The 25,238-nt window shown below is 38.0% G+C and overlaps 1 protein-coding gene and 1 long non-coding RNA gene across 8 annotated transcripts in view; one reads left to right on the top strand and one right to left on the bottom strand.

Annotated features, from left to right (window-relative positions):
• Tlk (Tousled-like kinase) overlaps nt 1-18,013 on the top strand; it is a 61,413-nt gene extending 43,400 nt beyond the window's left edge. For 4 of the 7 annotated variants that reach the window (XM_088182431.1, XM_088182432.1, XM_088182434.1 and 1 more), the window contains 9 exons: nt 14,532-14,617; nt 14,819-15,205; nt 15,278-16,066; nt 16,141-16,292; nt 16,359-16,502; nt 16,577-16,724; nt 16,802-17,052; nt 17,122-17,341; nt 17,422-17,815. In XM_088182431.1, the coding sequence (XP_088038557.1) occupies nt 14,532-14,617; nt 14,819-15,205; nt 15,278-16,066; nt 16,141-16,292; nt 16,359-16,502; nt 16,577-16,724; nt 16,802-17,052; nt 17,122-17,341; nt 17,422-17,679 (2,435 nt within the window). In that variant the 3' untranslated portion in view covers nt 17,680-17,815. Of the gene's footprint in view, nt 1-13,725; nt 14,466-14,531; nt 14,618-14,818; nt 15,206-15,277; nt 16,067-16,140; nt 16,293-16,358; nt 16,503-16,576; nt 16,725-16,801; nt 17,053-17,121; nt 17,342-17,421 lie in introns of those variants that run through there. The other 3 variants (XM_088182435.1, XM_088182436.1, XM_088182433.1) reach the window with 3 other exon arrangements.
• LOC148236409 (uncharacterized) lies at nt 757-8,124 on the bottom strand. Its single transcript, XR_015809010.1, has 2 exons — nt 3,842-8,124; nt 757-3,070 (listed from the first exon to the last, which is right to left on the bottom strand). It is a non-coding gene; the product is annotated as an uncharacterized LOC148236409 (long non-coding RNA).
• Nucleotides 18,014-25,238: the final 7,225 nt, after the last annotated feature.

Below are 25,238 nucleotides of genomic sequence, written 5' to 3'. Positions count from 1 at the left end.
TTTCAAAACATCTTAAAACGCATTACATTTTATGCAAAAGATATTTACTTTGTTGTAAATATAAAATGCCTAAAACATTTTCGCACAACATACTTTTTGCCCACCTCTCTCGCCCACCAAATTCCCTCGGATCCAGCATTGCTCACCGAGATTCTTTCATCGCCCACCAGTGGGCGATATTGTCTACTTCGAGAACCTATGATTTAAACTAGACGATGTGGTTACATTTCTACCGACTAGCAATTAATAACAATCACAGTTCGTCAACAAGATAGTTAATGCCAGTCAAAGGAATATTTTACACGAGAATTTGAATTTGTTTCCAAATAAAATTTAACTTACAAGCCACTTGACAAGACATACCAATTTAACTTGAGTTATACCAATTGTTTATTTTTAAAAATATCATCTTACAGAGCACAGTGCTACTCGAATCCCTTAATTTTCCGGAACGAGGATCCTGTAAGCAAGAAGTGTACGAATGATATACACGAACCATTAAAAAATATTTCTAATCATTTGATTAACATCTAACTTGGTTTTAAAAAAGAAAAGTTTTATATAAAATAAGGGAGATTATACATCCATTTTCTTGTGCTTTTTCTCTCCGATATGATTAATAGTATTTATTTTGGAAAACTGTCGTTTGAACTTTTTTCATTACCGAAATAGAAAAAATAACTATTTTACTAGAGTAAATTTACAATATATTCTTTGCATAGATAATTATAACATCTATACATCTAAGAAGAGTTATTTTTGTAGACATATGTTTAGGTATACTCATTATTAACGTTGTAAAATAACATTTCACAAAAATTCGTACTAAAACGAGATAACAATCAACACATATGAATGAACTTTTATTGGAAACTGCGATATATATTTGACTAATTGTGACCTATTTTATATAATGCAACAAGTGTCGGTTTTTATTAATAGCGTAATTTGTATTATAAATAAAAGTAGATTCTACTACGGAAATGGAACCCACGCCTTTGTCCACAATCAATTCTGTACCTACGGAATGCGCTATTTCAAATGAATATTTGTATAAGTCGTAGACATTTTTTTGCTTTTACTTTTTATATACACATATTATTAACATTTATCATCATCAATACTAGGATACCATGATACCTAATAGATTTGACGAATTTCGACAAATCCAATACCTCGTTCTGTTCAGTACGCATCTAAAGTTTTCTTATGTTGCCTCACATGCCAAAATCAATTCCCCCTGAAATCCAGCTCTGCTTGCAGCCGCTCCCACCCTCTCGATTGTGCTAGAGAGGCGCCTAATTTGCACAAAGAGAGGTAGCTAGCTAGCCTAGCTAGTAGCGGTGGTGACGCAATCGATCGCCGCGATAAGCGCGCGGCGCGCAAATGATCGAAAAGGTTCACTCGCCCGCATACACCGAATTCCGTAAATCCGGGAGAGGGACCCCGCCCATCCCGGCGCAGAAAAGGGTTACTCGGACACCACCAGTCGGGCGAATAGTAACGCAGCGCCTGCTCAGTTACTTTGTCGCATCATCGCGCACACACCCGGAGGTTTTTCTCCTCTTCTAATCGCCGCCACGCACGACCGAAATAGAATGCAAACGGCGGCGGTGGATCTGCTATGTAATAATTGTTTGTTTGACCTTTGCTTTAACCCGCGCGCACCGGCGCTGCTAGCCGTGTTTTGTTATATCGATTCAGATTCGACGAAAGGGCCTCTCTCGAGAAGAAAGGCGGCGACGCTCTCGCCGGGATATGTATGCGGGGGGTTCCGGTTAATCGAGTAGTCGGTTAGTCGGGGCGGGAAACGCGGAAACTACCGTTTTCACTTACTAGCGTGCTTTTTTCAGAAACGGAATCAAAGACAATCTAAAGAAAAGTTCTTAGAAGTAAACAACTTGTCCACTTGAGAGTAATAATACGAATACTTCTGATAATGCTCTTGATATTTGCTTTCGAGAGACAGTTACTCTCAGTATAGTAGAATGTTAAGCAATCACAATCACAAAATTCGCTGACTTGAATGAAATCCACTAAAATATATTATTTAATAAATTACTACATAGCTCCATGCAATTAGACGATCATGGATTGGTTCTTCTCACGTATAAGATATATTTTAGTGAATCCATAGTGACCAAAATACTTTACAATTGTAACTATACTGGTATAGTATAATAGTTTAATAAGATAACAAAACTGTAAATACAACTTTTGACTTCCAAAACATTTTTTGAATAGTACTCATTTTGTTGATACTAACTTTTTCATACAAGGATTAAAAACTTCGTGGCATATGTTAAATATTAAGTCTATATTTGGTCCATCAACGTTATAATTCAATGAGCATGGTTTGAAAGATACTCCATTACGACTGCACAACAAAAATCATTGCCCTCCTAGGTGTTTTTGAGGTACGGAAATAAACAAATAATGCGATTAACGATTCGAAGTTGCATGTGTCCCGGAGTGATCATCCTGATAAAACTGCTAACCTTTAGTTAACATTTTAGATCGCCTTCTTCGCGAATCTTATGTAAAAAGTTAGACTAATATTATCATGTTATAATTTGAATTTTACCAATATATTTTTCACGTCCCAAGAAACGAAAGCTATCGATAGTGGTGACTCCTCTGACGTCTTATCGGTAGTAAGCTTTCATGAAAACATATCAGGATCAGCTTTATAACTAGTGGTGTAGTGGGGCCGGAACGACATTCGTCAAATCTGGTAAAAATTATTTGTGCTTAATTGAATAGTCACCGACAGCACATTTTTAAACAACAACGCAACAAATAAAATAACCAGGATATTCGTATCCGAGTTTACATAACTGAAATATCACTGATTACCCGAAAAGGGAGTAGCGTTCCGGTGCTTTTTTTAAAACTACATCATTTACGCTCCTTAAAAAGGCACACTGAACCAGTTCGTGTTAATACGTTTATACGCAAAATGGTAGTTTATAACGGTGCTTTTTTACCATATGCATCGTCGCGACTCTTGAGATTCGTATCCAAGCATAATATGCAGGATTGAAAAAAAATTATTGTCAGCTACATGTACCTTTTCACTCAATATGGGCTACTGCTACCGCATGATTCACAAGCTCGCACTAAACCGGTTCGTGTTAAGTTTGTACACAAAATGATGGTTTGAAGCAGTGCTTTTTAGTATACGCTTCGACGCGACTCTTTTGATTCGTATCCAAGCATAATTTGCAGGATTAAAAGAAATATCCTTAAAATATTGGCACATTATCAATTTTTGTTATTTTGAAAAACATATACATATATATTTAAAAAAATAGCGCTCCAGCACTATTTAATTTAACACTACACCACTTTATAATAATTAAGCAGCAAATCTATCGTCAATCCATCTCGAATAAATATTGACAATCTAAACTCATATTTTGAATCCGTTTATAGGGAGATGTGCAAAGTAATTCCTAAATTCAGATGCTTACTTTTTGTCCACAACAGTTCCCAAAGTGTTTGTCATATCACTGAAGTGTTTGTCATATCACTCTACCATCATTCCTATGTGAGAAATAGTGTTTTTTAAAATTCAAACAGGAACTATTGTTGTGACAGGTACAGGTAACTCTCGTTTTATAATGTTTATTAATGAAAATCTAGTCTTGCATTGCTTTTTTTCAAAAATGCTCGTAAAATCTAATATTTAAATAAACACTGGATTTTTAATCCCAACTTTTAAAAAATGATGCTGCTCAAATGACGGTCCACATACGAGTTTAGACATGATATTCCATTTGTTTGCTACAGCCAACTTTTTTGTATTAAAAAATCTGTTTTTTTTATTGCTTATATGAACATAATGGTTTCCCGTTGCCTTCTAGTATGTGGTAGAGAAAACTCAAAACACAGAATTTGAATAATCAACACTTTTATTAAAATTTAAACCCATGATCTCTGCGCTTTATAATCTATAGCAGTGGTTACAAAACTATGCTACTACGAACTATATTTGTAAAAATCTTGGTCCACATTCTATTTCATAAAATAATTCAGGTATATTTTAAATTATAATTTTGGCTTCCATAGCTCTATTTTTTATGAATGTTTTATACTTTCTTTTTGAATTGCGTTGATTTATTTAAATTCACTTAATTTTCAACTAAATATGTTAAACTTCTAAATAAATTGCCTCTTCTTGTTTTTCTTCAAGAAAAATCGGGATGTCCCCTCTAATTACGCTCATATCTTCACACAACAATTTAACTTTTAAAGCAGAGGTCGGCAACCTTTTTAGAGTTGTTGCTACAAGTAATTATAATGATATGAGGCTCTCAACCAGTCGATCGCGATCAACTTGAAAGTACAATATACATTTTGATCAATTCTATTGGATGATTTTTACTATATAAAATGTTTACTAACACTAAAAAATTTAAATAGTAACGCAGCGAATATTTCAGCTCAATAAAATTAGTCGCCAAGTAAAAAAAAATCCCTTAATAACTGCTAATTTATATTTTTTTAGTTTACTTTCAATCCAGCGACCCCACAGAAAACCTTTTTCGAAAGACCCGTCGGTTCGGAACTTGTGATATATGTGAAATCAAAAAATAAACATAAATTATGTATAATAAAACAGTAAAAGGAAATAAGTATGTTTAATGTTTATTTCTCTAATGTGACTTTTGTGGCTGTTTTTCCTTCACTAATTTTTCTATATCTGCTTTGAAACTGGAGATGGAAATCATTCATCAGCTACTACGGAATTTTGTTTTCTAAAATCTATGCAGAAAATGCTTCTTCGCAAATATAGGTACATCGTATGTTTCGCGAAACTAATTAGTCTCTCAATTTTTTGCAGTAAGCTTCGATAAAACAGCTGGTTTTTATCCGACGCAAATATCTTTTTCAACATTTCATTATTTTGTAACTCCAAAAATTCCATTTGTAGTTATTGTTACATCGTCAATATCAATATTAAAGCGGTTTAAAAACATTTTTATTTAGTTTTATTTTTAATAAAAATCCTCGATTCTTCTCGGAAATTCACATTGTAAATCATTAATAATTCCAACAAAGGTTGTCTTTTGGGTTTGCCAACCAATTGCAGATACAGATTTACAACACGTAAAATGATATAAATTTTCTTCATTATATGCTTCTTCAACAGACGTAGTCTTAATTGCAGATTACAATCAACTAGTAATTAATTTATACTCTGCAGACTTAGATATGGTGTAATATCTAACATAAATTCCAGTTTCATAATCCCTTCTTTATGTGAAAGTTGTGGTATGAAAAATATCGATTTCTATACGAAAATCAAAAAAATATTCGTAGAACAAACCTACTTAATAAACGGCTAAGTGGTAAATATCATCCTTAAACTACGATTATATTTATTGCAAAGTTGTGCAATATGTTTTAAACGAGATTTAGATGTGTTTTACAGAATACATTTTATTTATACATAACTGGGCCGCATATTAGCGAGTATAGTCAATCGCTTGTGGGCCGTAGGTTGCTGACTCGCCCCTGTTTTTATTTAATTGATATATTTTGTAAAAATATTGCAAATTCTTCGCTCATATTTTGAACGCAAGACAGTTACTCTCTAAAAAAATCAATGGCTTTTCCAGGAATGGAGTTGCAAAATGATATATAAATCATATTATATATTTTTGTTTATTATTTTCTGCAGCATATAGAACAAATTAAATTAAATAAGTATTTTTAGCTACATATGTTGCCTCGTTCACTTGAAGAGTTAATTTCGGAGTACGCAGTCGATACACTAACTGATCTGCAGATATATCATACATTTTTCTCCCAACTGTATTATCAGCAAGCGCTATGTGTTGCATATGATTCGTATAACTGTTTTGCATATAATTCACCGGACATTATTTCAACCAAATTAATAACTGCTGTCAAAAGTAGCATTTCGATTCTTTATGAAACTCGGTAGGATGCTAATAATGATACATTGATGGAACAGAAACTTTTTATGGTAGTTTGGTTTTGCTTACTCTTTGAACGAATCATATGGATTCATCAACGTATGCAGAATGCCTCTTATTTTAAATAGTTTCATACTCCAGTCAATACTTTCGTATAAACGTTTTTCCAGGCTATTTATCATAATACATGTGAATTCCAATGATTAGATAAATCGTGTTTTCTTGCATTTTGGTTTCTACTTCTGTTTTTCTATCAGCACTATGTTCCATCAAACTGATTTTTAATTTAATTTTAGATTTAACTGTTACCATCAGTTAAAAGTTTCCATTTTCCTCTTGAAATATAAGAAATAAATTTATAATAAAGAAGCAAATGTTATACTTTTTGCACCCCCCATTTTGGAAACCTCTGATCCACAGGAATACCGCGCAGGTAATTTTATTGGTGTCTGGTTGCTCATCAATACTCAGGTGAATAGGTCATTGTCTTTCAAACGCATGGCTCGCAGTGGAAATAGCAAGCACCAGAATAAATGAAGAAAAAACGTACAACATTTGCAAGAGCTCGTCTATGCTCAGATTGTAGTCGATACCGAGGCATCTCCTCCGCCTCCCCTACTCTGGGTTTTCAAATTACGAGGTCACTCCGCGAACTCTCGTGTCGCAGTATGTACGCGCAAAGAGCGCCTTATTTCTTTCTTCTTCTTCCTTCCATCCTTCGGCGGTTGATTGCGCGTTTGCGCCGTTTACCGCGCTGCACCGTGTGCGTGGCGTGGCGCCTCTCTCGAAAACCGACCGACCGACCGCCGGGAAATCGATCCGTAGCGTCAGCGGCGGCTCCTCTCTCCGTTCGCGGGCAGGGCGAGAGAGGCGAAAGGGTATTATACCGTCTCGTCGCCGATTAGATAACGCCGGGACGTTTTTAACCCTGTGTGTGCGGCCGGGCAGGATGCGCAGTCGGCGCCGGGTGGGCGCTGCGAACCCCCACGGGTCTGTTTGATACCGCGCGGCAGGGTTCGGTCGCGTTGTGTTTTCACGCGCGGTTTGGCGTGTGTTTGCTTCGATATGGTTAAAGTCAGGAGATTTGACCGGATCGATCACAGCCGTAAGTGACCTTTCCATCAATAAGCTTCTTACGAGTATTGTTTTGGTACTAAAAACGCCAATAAACTTGTCGACGTATAACTGATCGGTGGTTTACATCTTCGGTAGCATACAGTCAAATGCTCCTATTAGTAGAAATACCGGCCCGGCGATCCGGCGCGGCGTCGTGTAAAACGTGCGTGACCCTTCCATAGTAACGACCTCGTCAAAACTTTCATTATGCTCTTTTCACACTAACGCAGAGTAATTGCACGTGTTCACACTACTTACGTTAGTGTGAACGCCTAAATATCGATTAAAATGAGTTCAATTTTTGTTGTAGTATTGAATCGGGCGCATGACGGAATCTGTGTGACTTGGTATATATGCACTTTTTAAATATTTTTTGGCTACATGTGTGTATGCGCTAATAAGGCGACCAGACGTCCTCCTCAAAATATTTGTCCTTTGTTCTCTTCGAACAAAGATGCCCGAGGTGACATTTTTTTGGCTCCCACAGCCTCCCTAAAAGGGACGTCATTTGAGAGGGTGCAGGTAGGTGCATTCGACCCCCCCCCCCCCCCTTTGAATGTGGCCAGAAAATTACATTTCGTTTAATGAAATACAACAGATGCTAATGAAATGACTGGCTAACTTTTGTCCCTCCCCCTAAAAAATGTGAAATGACGTCACTGATACTAAACTCTAAAATCTAAAAAAACTATCGAATCTATTCCGAAGATATTTTTTTAAACATTATCACCGGTGGATATATATTTTTACCAGTGAAAATATAATTACCTGGCAGATGCTAGTAAAATCATATGATTTAAACTTTTTCATACTTATCATTATTTATGTTACAGCGAATTTATATTTTCACTAATGAGCTCCAAATATATTTTCACCAGTAGATATATATTTATATTAGCAAAAATATAATTTAATCATAGGTGCTAGTGAAATTATTTACTGCTCCTAATTTGTTTATTTTATTAATTTATTGAATGAATGTAGCTAATTGTTTATACATAAAACAAATTTAATCAAAACATACATATAAAACTTGATAAAAACAAACAAAATATAAAAAAAGACTAAATGCACAAATGTGTTTCTAAAAATTGAGAAAACCTGCAACTCATTTATTTTTGCAGATTTTCCTAGGAATATTATTATACAAATGCACACCTCCGTACAATATTCCCCTGGGCGTACTCGTTCTCTTATACCTAACTATCATTAAATTGTTTCTATTTCTGGTATTAAATCTATGTAGATCTTTATTTCTTATTAAATTAATTATTCCTTATATATAAATACTAAAATATTAATTTTCAATATTTCTTGAATATCCAATTATATTTCTATTTTTAGGACCAGTAAATCTATTTTTATTTTAAACTACTCTCATTGCCCTACTTTATAGTTTTTGCAAAATCTAATTGTGTTCTGAAAAATACGGAGAATGAATTTTTATAGCAGCAACAGCTGACGTTACATTCATTTGAAGTATTAAGTCCGATATACTGATCCCTTGAGATAGTCAGTGTCAAGTTTGAACAAGTTGTGACTTGTCAGCCGACTTCCAGTGTTTATCGTGTCTGTCGCGCATCATAGATTCCGAACAACGCGTTAACATTTTAATTTTTATTTTAAGTTGCAAAAAAGTGCCAAAAGAAACTCATGAAATGTTAAAATCAGTGTATGGCGATAATGTGGTGACTGTGAAGACTGTTTACAAGTAGTATGAGCGATTTAAAAGCGGAAATGAGTCGGTTGAAGACGAGCAACGGCCGGGACGTCCTCAAACATAATTTCGCGTCTTCGTTATAGACGTAGAATTATCTATTATGTACAAATTCCGTTAAATTAAAGCAAAATCTATTCACTAAATTTTTATATTGTATTGTTTTATTGTGACTGATAATGAAGCATGATTACGATGATCAACGTGTAACGTGTGACTAAAAGCTTATCGAATAGTTATCGCTCCAGATGAGTTATTTCCTGCAAAAACCCACACGTTGAAAAAAAATTGCTAATTCATTATTACGTCAATCGTTCCTTAGAAATACTAGTTCAGTTTTAAATAAAATGTAATTCAAGTAATGCAGAGGTGAGTCGTTCGCGTGGTTTCTAATTAAAATTAAAATCAAATTTTGATCGAAGGCTTCGGTGGTGCTCGAATCGAAAGCAAAATTCTAATAATAGTTTCTTTATTTAGCGCTGCTCATGAACATCGAAAATCTACGTTGTCGACGTATTGATTTTTTAAGCCATGCGAAGTGCGCCTTTCGTATGTTATGTATCGGTACGATTTGTCTTCCGACAATTCGCCCAGCCATCTAGCGAACGTGTCAAAAAATACTAGCGATTTTTGTTTGGAACTATCATAAAATGCTACGTTGGCGTAATTTCAAACGTTGCAGTAAAACTGCCAATTTTTTTAGCTGTTTTTCACTCATAAGATAAATATTGCGAAATTCATTAGATTAGATAAAATTTAGCTTTTAGATACAGCACGAAATCATTGTTAATTTCTTCAATGTGCTACTTTACGTTTTAGTATTCGAAATCATCGGCATTACAACAGTCGAGAAGCATTCTATACTGTCGTTTAACTTTTACCGTTTGCGTACTGCATAAGCTATTGTTAACGTTCAGAATCATCGTTCTTAATTTCAGTAACGAATAATGTCTTATTTTTAGATACACTGACAGGTATTGCGATAACAGCGAAAAGATTGGTCTTATATTGTTTACTTTGTAACGCGTCATCGAACTCTTAATTCTTTTTATAAAACTCAACATGATCGTTTATAGGTTATGTCAAATTTAAAACAATTATTTTAAATATTTATTATGTACGATAAGACTGATTGTAATCGCCGATGTCAGCTATGTGTCGTCATTTACAATTTCAATATTTACTGTAGTTGCTATGCTTTCGAAATCGTTTAAATGCCGTTTATTTAAAGCTTACCATATGTATTAATAGTCATTGTATATAAAGTATACTCTCGATTATCTGTGCTATTAATTTTTATGTCGTAAATACTATAAACACATATTTATTGCAGTTTAATATGTTTTTTGAGAATATCAGTACGAATATTTACAATAAGTAATATGTATCGATATATGGCATTTTTTTCAAGGAAATGTCTATCGTAATTAAAAGTAATAAAATAAAATTACATTAAAATATATTTAATGCAAACACCGTTGAATTTTGTGTGTCGAGATCCATTATTTCGAATGCCATCAGTAGGGGTTTAAAATTATTTAGTACCACAGTAGTGGATTAGGCTAAACACGATAGGCTACCCTCCGTAATCTTAGTAATAGTAATTGCGCGCGCAGCAAAACAATATTTGCATGTTATTATTCTAATTAAAAAATAATATAATTCTCTAGAAAAAAATAAGAATTATTTATTTTGTATACAAAAATTATGGTTGAGGGGAGGCGTTCTGTATGATATAGAAGACCTAAATAATAATGTAATAATATGCAAAGTATAGATGAGAGGCAAATAGCAATGGATTCGAACGCATCCATACACTCGGTCATGCTTTTTTGACAATCAAGAATTTACTGTAATTTAATTCAATTTTTGTGTGTGTGATAATCTGTTTTTTATTAAGCTAAAAAATATATTTTACTATAAAAAATGCGAAAAGATAATGTTATTTATCTTTCGCATTATACACATCGCTCGTAACCTTGATTTCGTTTATTTTCGGCTCATTGTTAGTTCCCAAAATATATGATTGACTCGAATAACGTTTTTTTTATCGAGGTTCTGAACTTATGTCGTAAATATGACGGACTTGTATCGCCAAGCTCGATAACTTGGTAATTTTAATTTAAAATTCCACCATAACCTATCTCAACCCATCGTACGTTAGGGGCGAGTCGTTAATATTTTTTAATAAAAATAATATTATTTTTTAAATTAGAACGTTTCGCTCGCATATGAAATGCACGCAATTTAAAATCTAAAAATAGACCACGTTTGTTACGTATACGCCCATACGTGCATTCGGCTCGAGTCGGCGATCGTTCGTTATTTCTAGATTGTCCAAGCTCGTCGTTATCACTCGGCGCGTCGCTAAAGAATTCGTTCGAAAAACTTTTATTTGTTTGCATTAACGATTTCGAGTCGTTACTATTGCACAAACGGCGCACTCGTTCCGGTTTACCGTTAAGCCGCAGTCGCGTGTGCATTTTTTTCACTCGAACCTCGGCGAGCGAACGTACTATTTTTATAACGTAACGGCGTAATTATTTAGGCGTACGCGAATTTGCGCGTTTCGACGTTCGTCGTCGTCGTCGAAAATCGTTACCGCCGAAAAGTGTCGCGCCCCATCCCCGAAGTCGTCTCGCTCGCATCGCACCGCGCGACACGCGGGGTCGATAAATAGGAACTCGCCGGATTAAAACGGACGACGGAGCGAATTCCGTTTCTCTCCGGCCGCCTTCTTCCGCCACGCGCGCAATTTGAAACTGGCATTTGCCGCGGAGTCGGAGCAAACAAATCCGACTCCACCCCCTTTTTCTATGTCCGACTCTGACTCGGCGCGTAGGTGTATTGTGCAAATATCCCATCGGTGTCGTGTGCGGTTGCATACGACGGAGCTCCCCTCTCGGACAATGAGCGAGAACTATTTTCGGGACGCAATGAGTCAGCGTGTAGTATTCAGGTGTATTACAGCCATATAGCGTCCCCCCATTGTCAGTATTTCTATTCCTTGCAAAGCAATATCATCACATCACCGATCGTTCACACTGCGACAGCAAAAGCACGATTTGATTTGGACACGAATTGTTAACATCTAAGAAATGAGATTCATTCATTGAATTCTTAAAACCACCGTTCAGTTAGCCTTTACCGGACAAAAACTTTTTTCTTATTGAATCCACTACTGTCCAATTTATTGAAACGCAAAAATTAAGCTTCTTACATATTTCTATATAATTTATTTAGGATAAACTCTTGATCTGTTCCGGATGTTGGGACTACTAGTTAATTGTTCACTATTGTAATTTACACAACACCAATGGTACTCGACATATTTTTAAACGCTATCCGACGTTGCATACGATGTGTGGCAGGTTGCATCTTGTTGGAACTACATGTTTTCCTCATCAAAATCTTCGACTTCGTGCAAAAAATAATCGGTTATGCTCCTACAGCGCTCACCGTTGACTGTTTCAGTCCGAACTTCGTTTTCGAAAAAATATGGCACAAAGACACAAACAGTCACTTTTTGGTCTCTCTTGAATCACATGAGGATTCTCCTAGCCCCATATACGGCAATCATACCCAGAGGGGGAAATGTCTAGATGGAAACTTCAGTTCCTGTGTTATCTGAATTTTATACGGCTGTAGGTGCAACCAGATGCAAAATGCGCCAAGGGGAATCATAAGAACCATAGCCGCGAACGCCGACGAATCGATAATTCCAGGTCTTCGGCCACACTTTCACGTACAGCAGCAATATTCTCGGCTAAAAGGGCGCCACGATGATGCATACACTATCGCCAACGCTTTCAGTCTTAAAATGTTTCATTTCGTTGCTAATTGTTCGCTCAAGTAGGACGATGAAATTCACCACAATCTTCCCGTAAAATTCGATGTACAGAATTGAACGATTTTAACGCGTCGAGTGGTGGTTAAGCGATCTATTTCGTAAATGTGTTGTTGCAAACATTTGACACTGAACACGCGTGATTATTGACGGCTGTTTGATTCACAGTTCTGCCAACATATGCAACTCGAATTGGATCACCTGTAGATAGTATGTACAAACAACAAAATATAATAATTAAAAGGGAAAATAAATACAAATAATTATTCAATAATAAATTTGCGTCCCTGATTAAGCAATGGATATCAAAAAATTGCTTCCCAAACCGCGACTCGAAGCATATAATCTAATAATCTAAATTAACTTTTAATATAACTATTATTTCACAAATACACATAAAAGTCTGCATATTGAATTGAATTGTGTGCTGCAAATATAGTTGCATCTAAATCAATATTATTCTAATTCGCAAAACTTTTGAATATTCTACGCCTAAATAAGTCAACGAATGTAGTGCCAGTACTGCCCTCGGGGACCAGCACTCATTGTCTCATCGTAGTCCAGGCGAAACGGGCCATAAAGAGGACAGGTTTATTTTTCCGCTCGTGCTGTTATTATTTATATCGTCGAAAAGATGTTGAATATATTTACTAGGAAAGTGTGCGAGTAAGACGCATTCCACAAATTTCTTCCTAGAGGCGGTACAAATGTACCAATAATTGCGCATTCGCACGAGTGTATTTGTGGTTGGGATCTTTCGGAATCCGCGTCATAATCAATAAGTACGATTAAGCCGCGAACAATTCGGGACATGACGAATCTTGAATTTTTTTACAGTTTAAGAAACTCCGATTAGAACCACAGTAGGAGTCGGTGCGTTCTTCGTGCATTTCTCGCAGTTTTTTAAAAATAAGTTTGCAATGACCTTGAATTTTTATTACTCCGTTTCGATCGACGTCGACAGTTCTGCGGCAGATTACGAGAAAACGAGAGAAACTCGCGGAGGCGCGTCGGAATTCGTCGGAAAATCGTCACACCCCTCGTTGCGTTCGCTCTCGACGCGATCGCGCGTCGGCCGGTAACCGTCCGAGGAATTTCCCGTCGCGAGTCGCGCGGACGACGAGAGCGTCGCGCCGCGCATTATATATATATATATAGATCGTTTCGCGAGGAACGACCGCCGAAGGATCGCTTCGAATTATGCAACTACGCTTTCGCGGCTCTTCGGGCGCATCGCTCGGCCCCCGGCTAAACATAGATCGGCGCTAATTCGCCGTCCGGTCGACGTCGATCCTTCGGTTGTCCTCCGGCGGACTATTTTTAGCTTGTTTCGCGAGATCGATACGCGATGGCTCTCGTCTCGCGCGACCGAGACCAGGTGAGCGACCGCCGAGATCGATCCGTCGTCGCCGCACGCGCGCAACGACGACGACGGCGACGGCGGATCTCTCGAGAGGAGGGTGCACGCGCTGCAGCAGTCTGCGAAAGAGTAAATATCGTTTTCAAGGTCGCCGCGACGATCGAACCCGAAGCGAGTCGCGGCGCCGGTTTCTAGGTCAGGCGCGCGCGCTCGACTTTTTCCGCCGCGCGATTTCCGAATCCCTCTTTTCGTCCGGCTCTCCGCTAGGCGCGCTCGCGAACTCGGTCGGGCGCGACCGCGCCGCCGCAGACTATAGTGCGTTCGCGGCGGTCGGGCAGTCGGCTCGTCCTCGCGGTCGCGGGCCGACGCGATCCTCGGCCGCCTCTCGCTTTTCCGCCTGCACTCGGTGCACGCGGCTCGTTTGTTTACGCCGCCGCGCGTGCGCCGTCGGTTCGCCCTCCGACATGACGATCGTCAGAGGTGAGCTCGCTCGCGCCTCCCTCGCCTTTTCGCCGCCATCCCGACTAATTCTAGCTTTCCTTGCAGGCGCTGGCGTCAAGATGGAGCACATCCACGCGACGCTCGACCCCCGCAAGCAGGAGCTGCTGGAGGCGCGGTTTCGAGGAGCCAAGGTACTACCGCCGTTACTGTCACTACCGGACGACCGTCCCCGCCGACGTCTGCCGGCCGAATGACGCTCGGCTCGGCCGCGTGGAGGGGGCGGGGTGCTTGTACCGCGTCGGCGGCATTGCAAGGTCCGCTCGGGGCCGCGCTGACCCAGTGCGCGGGCTCGAGCGGTCTCAGCTGATTTTGACTCGACGTCTCCGTTGCAGATGTCGGCCGGTTCTCAGGTGCAGATGGCGCCGCTGTCCGCTCCCAGCGCCGCGCAGCCCGTTCATAGTCAAGACTCCAACATGAGCACGGGCTCCTCCCACAGCGACAAGGAGGCCGACGCGCTCTCCCCCGAGAAGCCCGCGGCCGCGAGGTCCGCGGTCGCCGTCGTCGGCGGCGCGGCCACCGTCGTCGTCGGCCTCCCCCCCGACCGAAAGCGGAAGCGGAAGGGCGACGAAGGCGGGGGCGGCGGCGGCGGGAGCAAGCCTCGAGCCGCCGCCGCCGACGCTTCCAAGATGCGAGAGTACTACGGGAAGCACCCGTCGAGCAGTCCCGTGCGCCACGGCGGCGCCAAGAGCCCTTCGCCCCAGCAGACGGGCTATCCGATGGTATACCAGTTGTCCTCTTACTCTCGCGCTCCATCTTATCACCTTTCTCACGCCGTCTCTTTCTCTTTGCAGTACCCCCCTTCGCCCTCGAGCCTGCTGGCCAGCGGCGGAGAGTTCTTCAAGGTGAACGCGGCGGCGGGGTGCGCCCCCGCGTCGCAGGCGCCCCGGCCGCCGCCTCCCAACGCGGCCGCCAAGCAGTCCCAGACAGACCTCACCGGCCAGAGGATACAGGAGTTCGAAGCCCAGGCGTCGACGGACCTCGAGATGCGCAACAACAAGATCGAGGAGTTGAACCGGGGCTCCGACGAGCTCCGGATCCAGGTCTCCGCGCATCAGAAGATAATAGAGCAGCAGAAGTCGCACATCAACAAGTGCATCGAAGTCGTCAAAAAGCTGCTCAACGAGAAGAGCACCATAGAGAAGAAGGAAGCGCGGCAGCGCTGCATGCAGAACAGGCTGCGGCTCGGCCAGTTCGTCACCCAGAGGGTGGGCGCTACCTTTCAGGAGAACTGGACGGACGGTTACGCGTTCCAGGAGCTCACGAGGCGGCAGGAAGAGATCACCGCCGAGAAGGAGGAGATCGACCGACAGAAGAAGCTCCTCATGAAGAAGAGGCCGTCCAACGTCGAAGGCGGCACGGGCCGAGGGAAGAGAAACAACAGCACCGGCGGCGCCACGGCCAACGCGGCAGCGGCGGCCGCGACCAACTCGGCGGTCGGCGGCCCCGCTTCGGGGGCCGCGGTCGGCGCCAACCAGCAGGCGGCGCTGCACAATGGCACCGAACCGCCCACCTTCCTAAAGCCGGACCCCCTGCCTACGTTCTCGTGGCAGGAATACTACGAAGCTGACGAAATTTTAAAAGTACCCTCTCTTACCATTGCGCCAATAAACGTCTTCACGTACCGACGTAATTAATTTTCGATTTTCTCTTACAGCTTAGACAGAGCGCTCTCAAAAAAGAGGACGCCGACCTTCAGCTCGAAATGGAAAAATTAGAAAGAGAGAGAAATCTTCATATCAGGGAATTGAAACGAATTCACAACGAAGACCAGAGCCGGTTCGGCGCTCACCCCGTGCTATCGGAGAGGTATGCGTCGCGCTCCCCGACTCGTCCTACGACTCCTTACTAAAACCGATCTCGTTTCTTTTTCAGGTATCTACTATTAATGTTATTAGGAAAAGGCGGATTTAGCGAAGTACACAAAGCGTTCGACTTGCGCGAGCAGCGATACACCGCTTGCAAGGTCCATCAGCTCAACAAAGACTGGAAAGAAGACAAAAAGGCCAACTATATAAAGTGAATTTGATCTCCGTTCGACGCTAGCGTCCGCCGGATTGTCGCTTTTTAACCGCCGCTTATTTCCTTTTCAGACACGCGCTGCGAGAGTACAACATTCACAAAGCGCTGGATCATCCGAGAGTCGTAAAATTGTACGACGTCTTCGAAATAGACGCCAACTCCTTTTGCACCGTGCTCGAATACTGCGACGGTCACGACTTGGATTTTTATTTAAAACAGGTGAGTCTTGGATTTTTATTTAAAACGGTGATCGACGATCGGTCGGCAGCGTACTGACGCGTTCGTTACTCTTTCAGCACAAGACGATTCCCGAAAGAGAAGCGAGATCGATAGTCATGCAAGTCGTATCAGCTCTCAAATATTTAAACGAAATAAAACCACCGGTAATTCACTACGATTTAAAACCCGGCAACATTCTTCTGACGGAGGGAAACGTATGCGGGGAGATCAAAATAACGGATTTCGGGCTTAGCAAAGTGATGGATGAGGAAAATTACAATCCGGATCACGGCATGGACTTGACTAGCCAAGGAGCCGGCACGTACTGGTGAGTTTTTCTTTTCTAGTCTCTCGTCGCTCGTCTATGTGCGTCTTTCACCGAAAAGTATATTCGCAGGTATCTACCGCCCGAGTGCTTCGTCGTCGGAAAGAATCCCCCCAAAATTAGCAGTAAGGTAGACGTGTGGAGCGTAGGGGTTATATTTTATCAATGCCTATATGGTAAAAAACCCTTCGGCCACAATCAGAGCCAAGCCACTATATTGGAAGAGAACACGATATTGAAAGCGACGGAGGTCCAGTTCGCCAACAAACCCACGGTTAGCAACGAAGCCAAGGTGAGATATCGAAAAGAGCGTCGGTGCGTCGATCTAACGAATGGGATTAAAATCTCACGACTCGATTCTTTATTTTGCAGAGTTTTATAAGAGCGTGTCTAGCGTATCGCAAGGAAGAACGGATAGATGTGTTCAGCTTAGCGAGGCACGAATACCTGCAACCTCCGGTGCCCAAGCACGGCCGCGGCATGGGCGTGGGCAACGCCGGAGCGGCGGCAGCCGGAGCGCCGCATCACGGCCAACCCCATCACGGCAACCAGCAGCACGCTCTCAACTCGCCGCAGACCTTCAGCGTAGCCATGTTCGGCTCCGGAATGAACGCGTCTAGCAGCTCCTAGAATCGTCGACGGCGGCAACCGCCGCCTTTTCTTCCTCGCACCTGTTGACTTTCGGTATTGCACGAGCGGAAGATAGAACGTGACAAATTCTATGTTGAACCTTCCGCGACAACCCCGCCTGTGATCGTCGCGATAGTTTAAAGTCGGCGGGGAAATGTGATAAATAATTACATTGATTATTCGATATAGGGATAAATATATACCGCTTTCCTCCGGCGACTCGCGGCCGAAAGAGTAGCGTATTTAAAACGAAACGTACGCGTGAATATGTGCGCGAGTATGTATACGTGCGCGTATATGTGTTACGCGCGCGCGTTCTTTAAATTTATAGAAGGAATATGAAACATATTATATAATATATATATATATATATATATATAGAGACGGGAAAGAATTTACAGTGAAAATGTGATTTTGTGTTGTTAAAAAAACATTTGACTGATATTAAATTGTTGTTTGACTTGTTACATTGTGTATTATGGACACACATGTTAAAATAAAATAAAAAAGTGTATATAATTAATATTTGCATGTTAAATAATATTTTCAATTTGGAGTATTTGTATTGTGATAATTTTCGATGATTTTAAGAAAAGCAGCATTTAGTTCCTGAAATATTTACATATATATGCGCATGTACGTGTATACGTATATATGCATTTATATCGATATATATGTATATATATATATTTGTACGAGATCGAATTCTTCACAAATATTCCTATTTCTTCATCATTACCAGTTTTTATATCTGCTGCTTTTTGCTTAACCGCAACTTACTTGGAGTGGGTTTTCATCAAAATTTCCATCGGAAAACAATCTCTGAGTGCATATAGACAAGGTATATCCTGTCGTACCTATGTTTTGTATATTTTATTTATGTGCGCGCGTATACGCGTACGTGCGTATACGCGCGTGCGTATTATTTTATGAAGTGACCTTGCTTTGTATCATAGTAGTGTGTTATTTTTTCCATCAAACAAACAGTCTGATTATACAGAACTGAAGAGAGTGTGCGTTAAGAGTGTACGAATGAGGCCAGTTAAAGAGACGGTGCGGACTCGTTAGTTATACGGAGCGATCCGGTACGAACGCTTCGATGTTTTAAGAAATATACAAGTCTGATCTGCGACCATGTCTTTTTTAAAACGAATATCATTACTTTTTTGTTACATATTTTATATGTTTGTGCGAAATGTTAACGTCCCGTTGTGTTTTACGTGCATAATCGGACTCTTCTATTGGAATTTATAACGTTTAGGAATTATGTCACTGCAACGTAAAGATACGCTACGATCGCTTTACTAGGTGCGATGTTCAAATCATGTTATTTATTTATATACATATGGGATTAAGTAAAAAAAATCTACTTTACTGTGACTGTATTTATATTACGATTGTATTTATTTTTATTGTTTACGAATATTGTATCAAAATCTCGGGCTCGTGTAAGTCGATCTAGCTGAAAACTCGTATATCCCAAACCTTAATCTAATAAGAAAAAATATATATTCGGTCGCATACGTTATGCGAGTCGATTGACGTCCTACGACAATTTTGTAATCGATATGTACGTGACCTTAATTTCCTAATTGTCTGTTATGCGCTCAGTTTTTTTTAAACACGATCTATTCATTTTCGAATTACCTTTGTTTTATTTTGGAAAAAAAACGAGTCGAATGAACTAATTTAATTTGAGATCGTTTAGTCTTCCAATTTTTTTACCTGAATAAACGACATAAGGGATGAATACATTAATTCTCGTATGATTTTTTTTGTATATTATAAAATGCAAAATTACAGAAAAATTTTATCACAGTATGGTAATTTTATGATGAAAACATTGCCAAATAAGAAAATAAATAAGATTTTTCAACATGTATTCTTTTTCTTTAGCTATTATTTGCATTACGAGGTCAAACGGTAATTTTTTCAGCCCCTCCTTTTTGTTAGCCTGGTTAATTGCGACCGTCAGTTGCGACAAAAACGATTTAAATATACATAAATATTATATGAAGGTATACGTATGCATCGTATATGATAATTATTTGTAAACGCATTAAAAAGCTTTAGAATAACCAGGTAAGTATTTATTTAAAATCATATAATAATAATACGTATTTTGGTGATTTTCTAAATTGGTAGGTAGAAAGAAAATAATATTTTTTAACAAATTTTTCCAAAAGGCTGTTAATAAATTGCAAATTTTAGATATGTAAAATATGTTATTGTGACTTTTCAAAAAAAAAATATAGCATTTGCTCAATGAGCATTGAAACTAATAAATTGAAAAATCATTCGACTGCTTTGTTTTTTTCTCAGAAATTATTATTGTAATTTTTATTTTGCGACTTAAATATCCATATCGATAAATACTTTGATATTTTTTAATTTATTTATTCTACATTATTATTACATACACGTGTCAATTTATTGTCTCAAAACTGACAATATTATATTTCCATTATCTATCTAGTCAGTTTTCATTTCTCATTTTTAGTGAATATTCAACTGGTTTGCCTCGATTGCGATGTGACTTTTCGCAACCGATCGAAAGAAAGCTCATAAATATGACATTATTGTAACACCATGTATATATAAATCAAGTTAAAGTATTATAGTAATAAATAATGTGCATTCAGGGAAGAAAATATGGTCGTTCTATACAATTAATGCCATAAATTTGGATATTTTTATTTGTAGAGGTTTATTGTTTTTTTAATGTTAATTTATTTTTGTGTCAACACTAGAAGTACATATTTATGAAAAACTATATAAATAATAATAAATAAAAGAGGAATATTAATTATTAAATATGTAATTTTTAATTTTATACTTTGTTTTTAAATTAATAATTTAAAAACAGTCGACAAGTCGCAAGAATGGTAGTAAGTATTCTACGGTAGTAAATCTTTATGAAATGGTGAATTTTTATTATTATCTTATTTTGATGTGATTGTTCACTGTATGAGATAATGCTCATTGAAACTAAATTTTTGAACAGCTTACAGTTTCTCGGAAACACTTGAAAACTGATATTCAAGCAAGTCCTTTCTAAAAAGAATTAAATCGGCTTATCACACGTTTCTAAGTGGTTCCGAGAAACCCTCTCTTTCACCAGGTGCCACGGATAGCAGCAGTTGATCTTGGGTCCACAGCGCAGTTGTCGGAAAGCCATTGGCACCACTCGCCAAGGTATTGTCTTTGACCGGCCTTCCTATTGAAGACTTCATCTCATTTAAGGCGCCCTCAACAGAGATGGAGCGATGCGCTTAGAGGGTCGGACAGGAGTGTGTCTTACCTCGTCTTCCTGAGAACGCACATCGCCCCTATGGATGTGCTCAAAAAGTGTATACCCAGTGGTGTGTTTTATTGTGTTCTATATATCATATATGTATAATGGAAGTTTCAATTTAATTAAAGGTTTATGCTCAAACTTAAAAATGTCTTAAATTACATCTAATCCACCGACACCCACGATCCTAAAACTGAAGAATAAAACATGATATTAATTCATTAAATATTTATACTGTTCACGCTGATTACTACATCTTTTTTTAGTTTATACATCAATGTCAAATTGTATGTCCTTAGTGCAAGATATAGAAAGACCTATAAACGCAAAACTAAATGTTGGTTTTTTCTTTGAGTGACTTCAGCTGGCCTCTTAAGGTAGATAGTTCTACTAGTGTTAAATAAAATTAACTCCCATTAATCATTATATAGACATACTTATTGTTGCGGCAAAAATACTTTTAAAGCTTTAAAATAATGAACTTAAATCTATAATTTCTTGAGATAAGGTCCAAGTTTGTATTCTACTCTAATTAATATTGTAGTATCACTTAAAATATTATTTTAATGGCTTGAAGACATTATTGTAGTTTATTTCGCTAAACAATTAAAGAACTTCAAAAGTTGATGAATAAATTAAGGAAAAAGACTTAATAAAGAGATGCAATATATGTATATATAACTGTGAAGCGAAAAATATATTCCTAAAATTTTTACTTAAAGAAAATGACTCCGCATATGCATAAAGGATTTTTTTGCTAATACGACAGAACAGATTAAAAAATGGTAATCTATTAAAAAAGTATTATATATTTTACATTTTTGTATGGTTAATGAAATTGCTTGCATACATTTCATTATTTTATTTGTATACATCTCGTTAGATTTTTGTCAATTATTTAGCATATATACTATTCTTGGTATTTATGACGTATTTGCTGCATATTTAGAAGTTGAGGGGTCATTCAAATGTTGCAGTGCCTATATTTTAATAATGACAATGTCGGAGAGTCACTTTTCTAATCAAATGTTCGAAATTTAATTAGCGATTATCTTAATGAAGAATGAAAGAAGTATCCATACATATCGGGAACTGAGAACTAATATCCTAATATTTTTTCGCCAGCTCATCATGAATTAACAATTTCATTTAATTTCCAGGTAATTGGTTCAACAGTTTTAAATAGATCGTACATTTTCCTTTCAGTTAACTTATAATTATTTCATTACTTAAATTCACTTCTTACATATTCATCAACTTCAATGTCTTTTTTTTCTTTTCTTTTTAAGAAATTTCTTTCAATATATCAATCATCAGAGCCAGGTCGCATAAGAAACAATTTTTGCTAAGTCGTGTTACCATTCCAGAATATTGTTTATCTTTTTAAAATATTCATGCAATGCGCTGCAGGGTACGCTCACCAAACAGCACAAGATGATCGCAAGCTACAGGCAGCCCATATCGATCCCAAAATTCGATAAATTTTTATAATTTCAATTCCAAGGTCCTTAGATATATTAAAGAGCTTTTGTTGACTTTTATTTGATTGGTGAAATATTGAAAATATTTTATCAACAAACATTTTGAAGTGATTAACTTGTGTAATGTCTTTATTGAATCATCCAAAACAAGTTGTAATTGATGATTCATACAATTCCAGATAATGATCTTGTGCTCACTCCTGTTTTACACCCTAGCATGGTATTGGCACAATTTGAACAATATCCAATTGAATTATACTGGACGGCCGGTACTATCTTTCTGATATTGCACGTCAGCTCGTCCAGTAAAGTGTAATATTATAGTTGATTCATACCACTAATATTATAGTTGATTCATAACACTCTTCCACTAAATCTTTCAGGATTTATATCAGCACTCGTTCCGCAATGGCCATGTATACCTGCTAACGAGTGCAAGCATATGAATCCAGTCGCCACAACACATAATGTGTGCACAAATCTGTACATTTCGCCGGGCATAATAAAAAATAGCACATCTCGTCATATTATTTTCGTTTTTGAACATTTATTTTTTTACGTATTGTTTATAGTTCTCTGTTTTAAGAACCGGCTCTATCGAGCCAGTGTGGGTCTATAGCAGCACACCACTGCGTGGGACTTCTATCGTGCTAAACTCAAGACTTTATTAGCAAATACTGCTTTAAAAATATTTTCTGGACTTATTTAAAAGCATTATTACTTTATGAAAATCTCTAGAAAAGTTGCAAGTAAGTTGAAAAAATTATAAATTGATATGAGAAGAATAACATTTAAATTTATGGGATACTGGAAGTTTAGAAGAAGAGTTCTCGAATGCAATACAAGTAATGGTTGTGTGATTGTAATATGAAAAATACATTACAAGCCTTCTAAAACTCTTGGAAACTATAGCAAGAAACTAAGAGGCAGCTTCTCTTCATGACGAATACTTTTATCTAAGTGGCATCAATTAAACGTTTAGTGAATGTTGGTTACATTGGTATATTACAATTAGCATACCAATAACATAATTTATTAATTAAAGTTAATAATAGTTTTTTATAATTATTATAATTCCATTGTAACATTATAGACGCTAATCCTATCTGTTACCACAGGGGTAACAATATTAATATAAACGGGTATGTATTGTGAAACTGAATTTGGGAATCAGTGACTTATTTTAATAATCGTAAACTATTATTACAGCCTCCATTTACTAGATGTTGCCATTAAGCTCAGACAGTTTTTTTAATGATAGCATATTTTTTATACATAAATATTTGTTTCCAGAGCGGGAGTTAAGCCCACGGCTCTGGATCACTTTATAAACTACGCTATTCAAGCTATAATTAAAAAAAATACAACTGAAGTTATTATGGGGGTTTCAACAATGACCCTCTAAAAAACTACAACAAGGGTTTGGCTAAACAAAACTAGTGAAATCAGGATTTTGGAACTCCCAAAATTTTTGCGCAATAGCTATGTAGAATATCAAAAGCCATAAATTATCACTAATTACCACAAAGTAAATATTCTAAAACCAGTTTTAATAGGTTTCTAGAAACACACATAAAAAAATACGTTGTTATTATTGTATATATCCATTGTAATCATCAGATGTTCTCCCACAAATAGCTACATTGGACGTTACGCCTTCTCTAAGGGATGTTCCGTAGCTGGGTTAAACAATATTACGATTTATTATAAATTAACTTTCTCTCTCATTTGTTCAAGCTTCATCGAAGGACCAATAAGATATGACACTTGTTCTCACTACTACTTCATCACTCTCGCACTTATAACACAAACTTACTCTCGGCGAACACAGACTCACCAACATGACGCAATTGACCGTGATGAACCATAGATCATTCTCACAACTGCGAGACTCTACGACTCTTCCTCACACGAAACCGTCGACCGATAGGTAGTATTATACACATATTGAATTATACATATTTGTGTGCAGTAAACAATGTTTCAAACAGCTCTTCCGGTGTCTAACCGATTGTAAAGTTACACCACTCGGTCACCAACCCCGAAACATTTGTAAAATTAGTTTACAAACTACAAGAAATAGTTTAGTTTAGTATATAACGTAGGAAAGTTTTTAATTTGTACATATTCGATATGGAAACTCAAATTAAAGGTTAATTAGAGTATTATTTATTTTTTATGACATTTACAAAAACATTACTTATATAAATTAGTGGTGAAAATTGAATTTATTTCATGAATACTCTTTCAATATAATATCAAATGCAGTAAAGATCTTTCAAGTTTTAGAATCGAGTTGATATGACTTTGTCAGCTAGTGAGACGCTTGGTTCTGTTTGGTATATATTCTTATTGCACAATTATCATAGTTATGTATTTATAGATTTAAATCATGTGTCAGTTTTGGTTAGCTGTGTCTAATGCGCAACAATCCGTTTGACTCGTGATGCTGTAGATTATATTAATCGGATTATCAACTCGATGATATTTTACAGTGTAGAAGATCATCGAGTTAATAACCCGATGCAGAACAGTTGTGAAGGCTTTATTTGATCGCCGATCGCACTTCGTGATGTAAGCGGCTTAGATAAATGGTGAACGGGTTTATTTTGACTAATCAGATGGCATTGTATTCCCGTCCTCTCATATAAGCTGTCATCGGGCGTGTGGCAATTCATAAATGGATATATTAACTGGTGAATTTATAGCATTTTTATGGCTATGATTAAATGAAAATAAAAGTTTTGCCAGAGATAGAAGAGCTGAGTTCTTGCCAAGCATTA

Source organism: Plectrocnemia conspersa, unplaced genomic scaffold, assembly GCF_051122295.1.
Source record: "Plectrocnemia conspersa isolate PC_06_02 unplaced genomic scaffold, ASM5112229v1 ptg000003l, whole genome shotgun sequence".
In the NCBI taxonomy this organism is placed as follows: Eukaryota; Metazoa; Arthropoda; class Insecta; order Trichoptera; family Polycentropodidae; genus Plectrocnemia; species Plectrocnemia conspersa.
The sequence above is the reverse complement of the archived record's forward strand: the minus strand, read 5'-3'. Positions and strand labels throughout refer to the sequence as shown.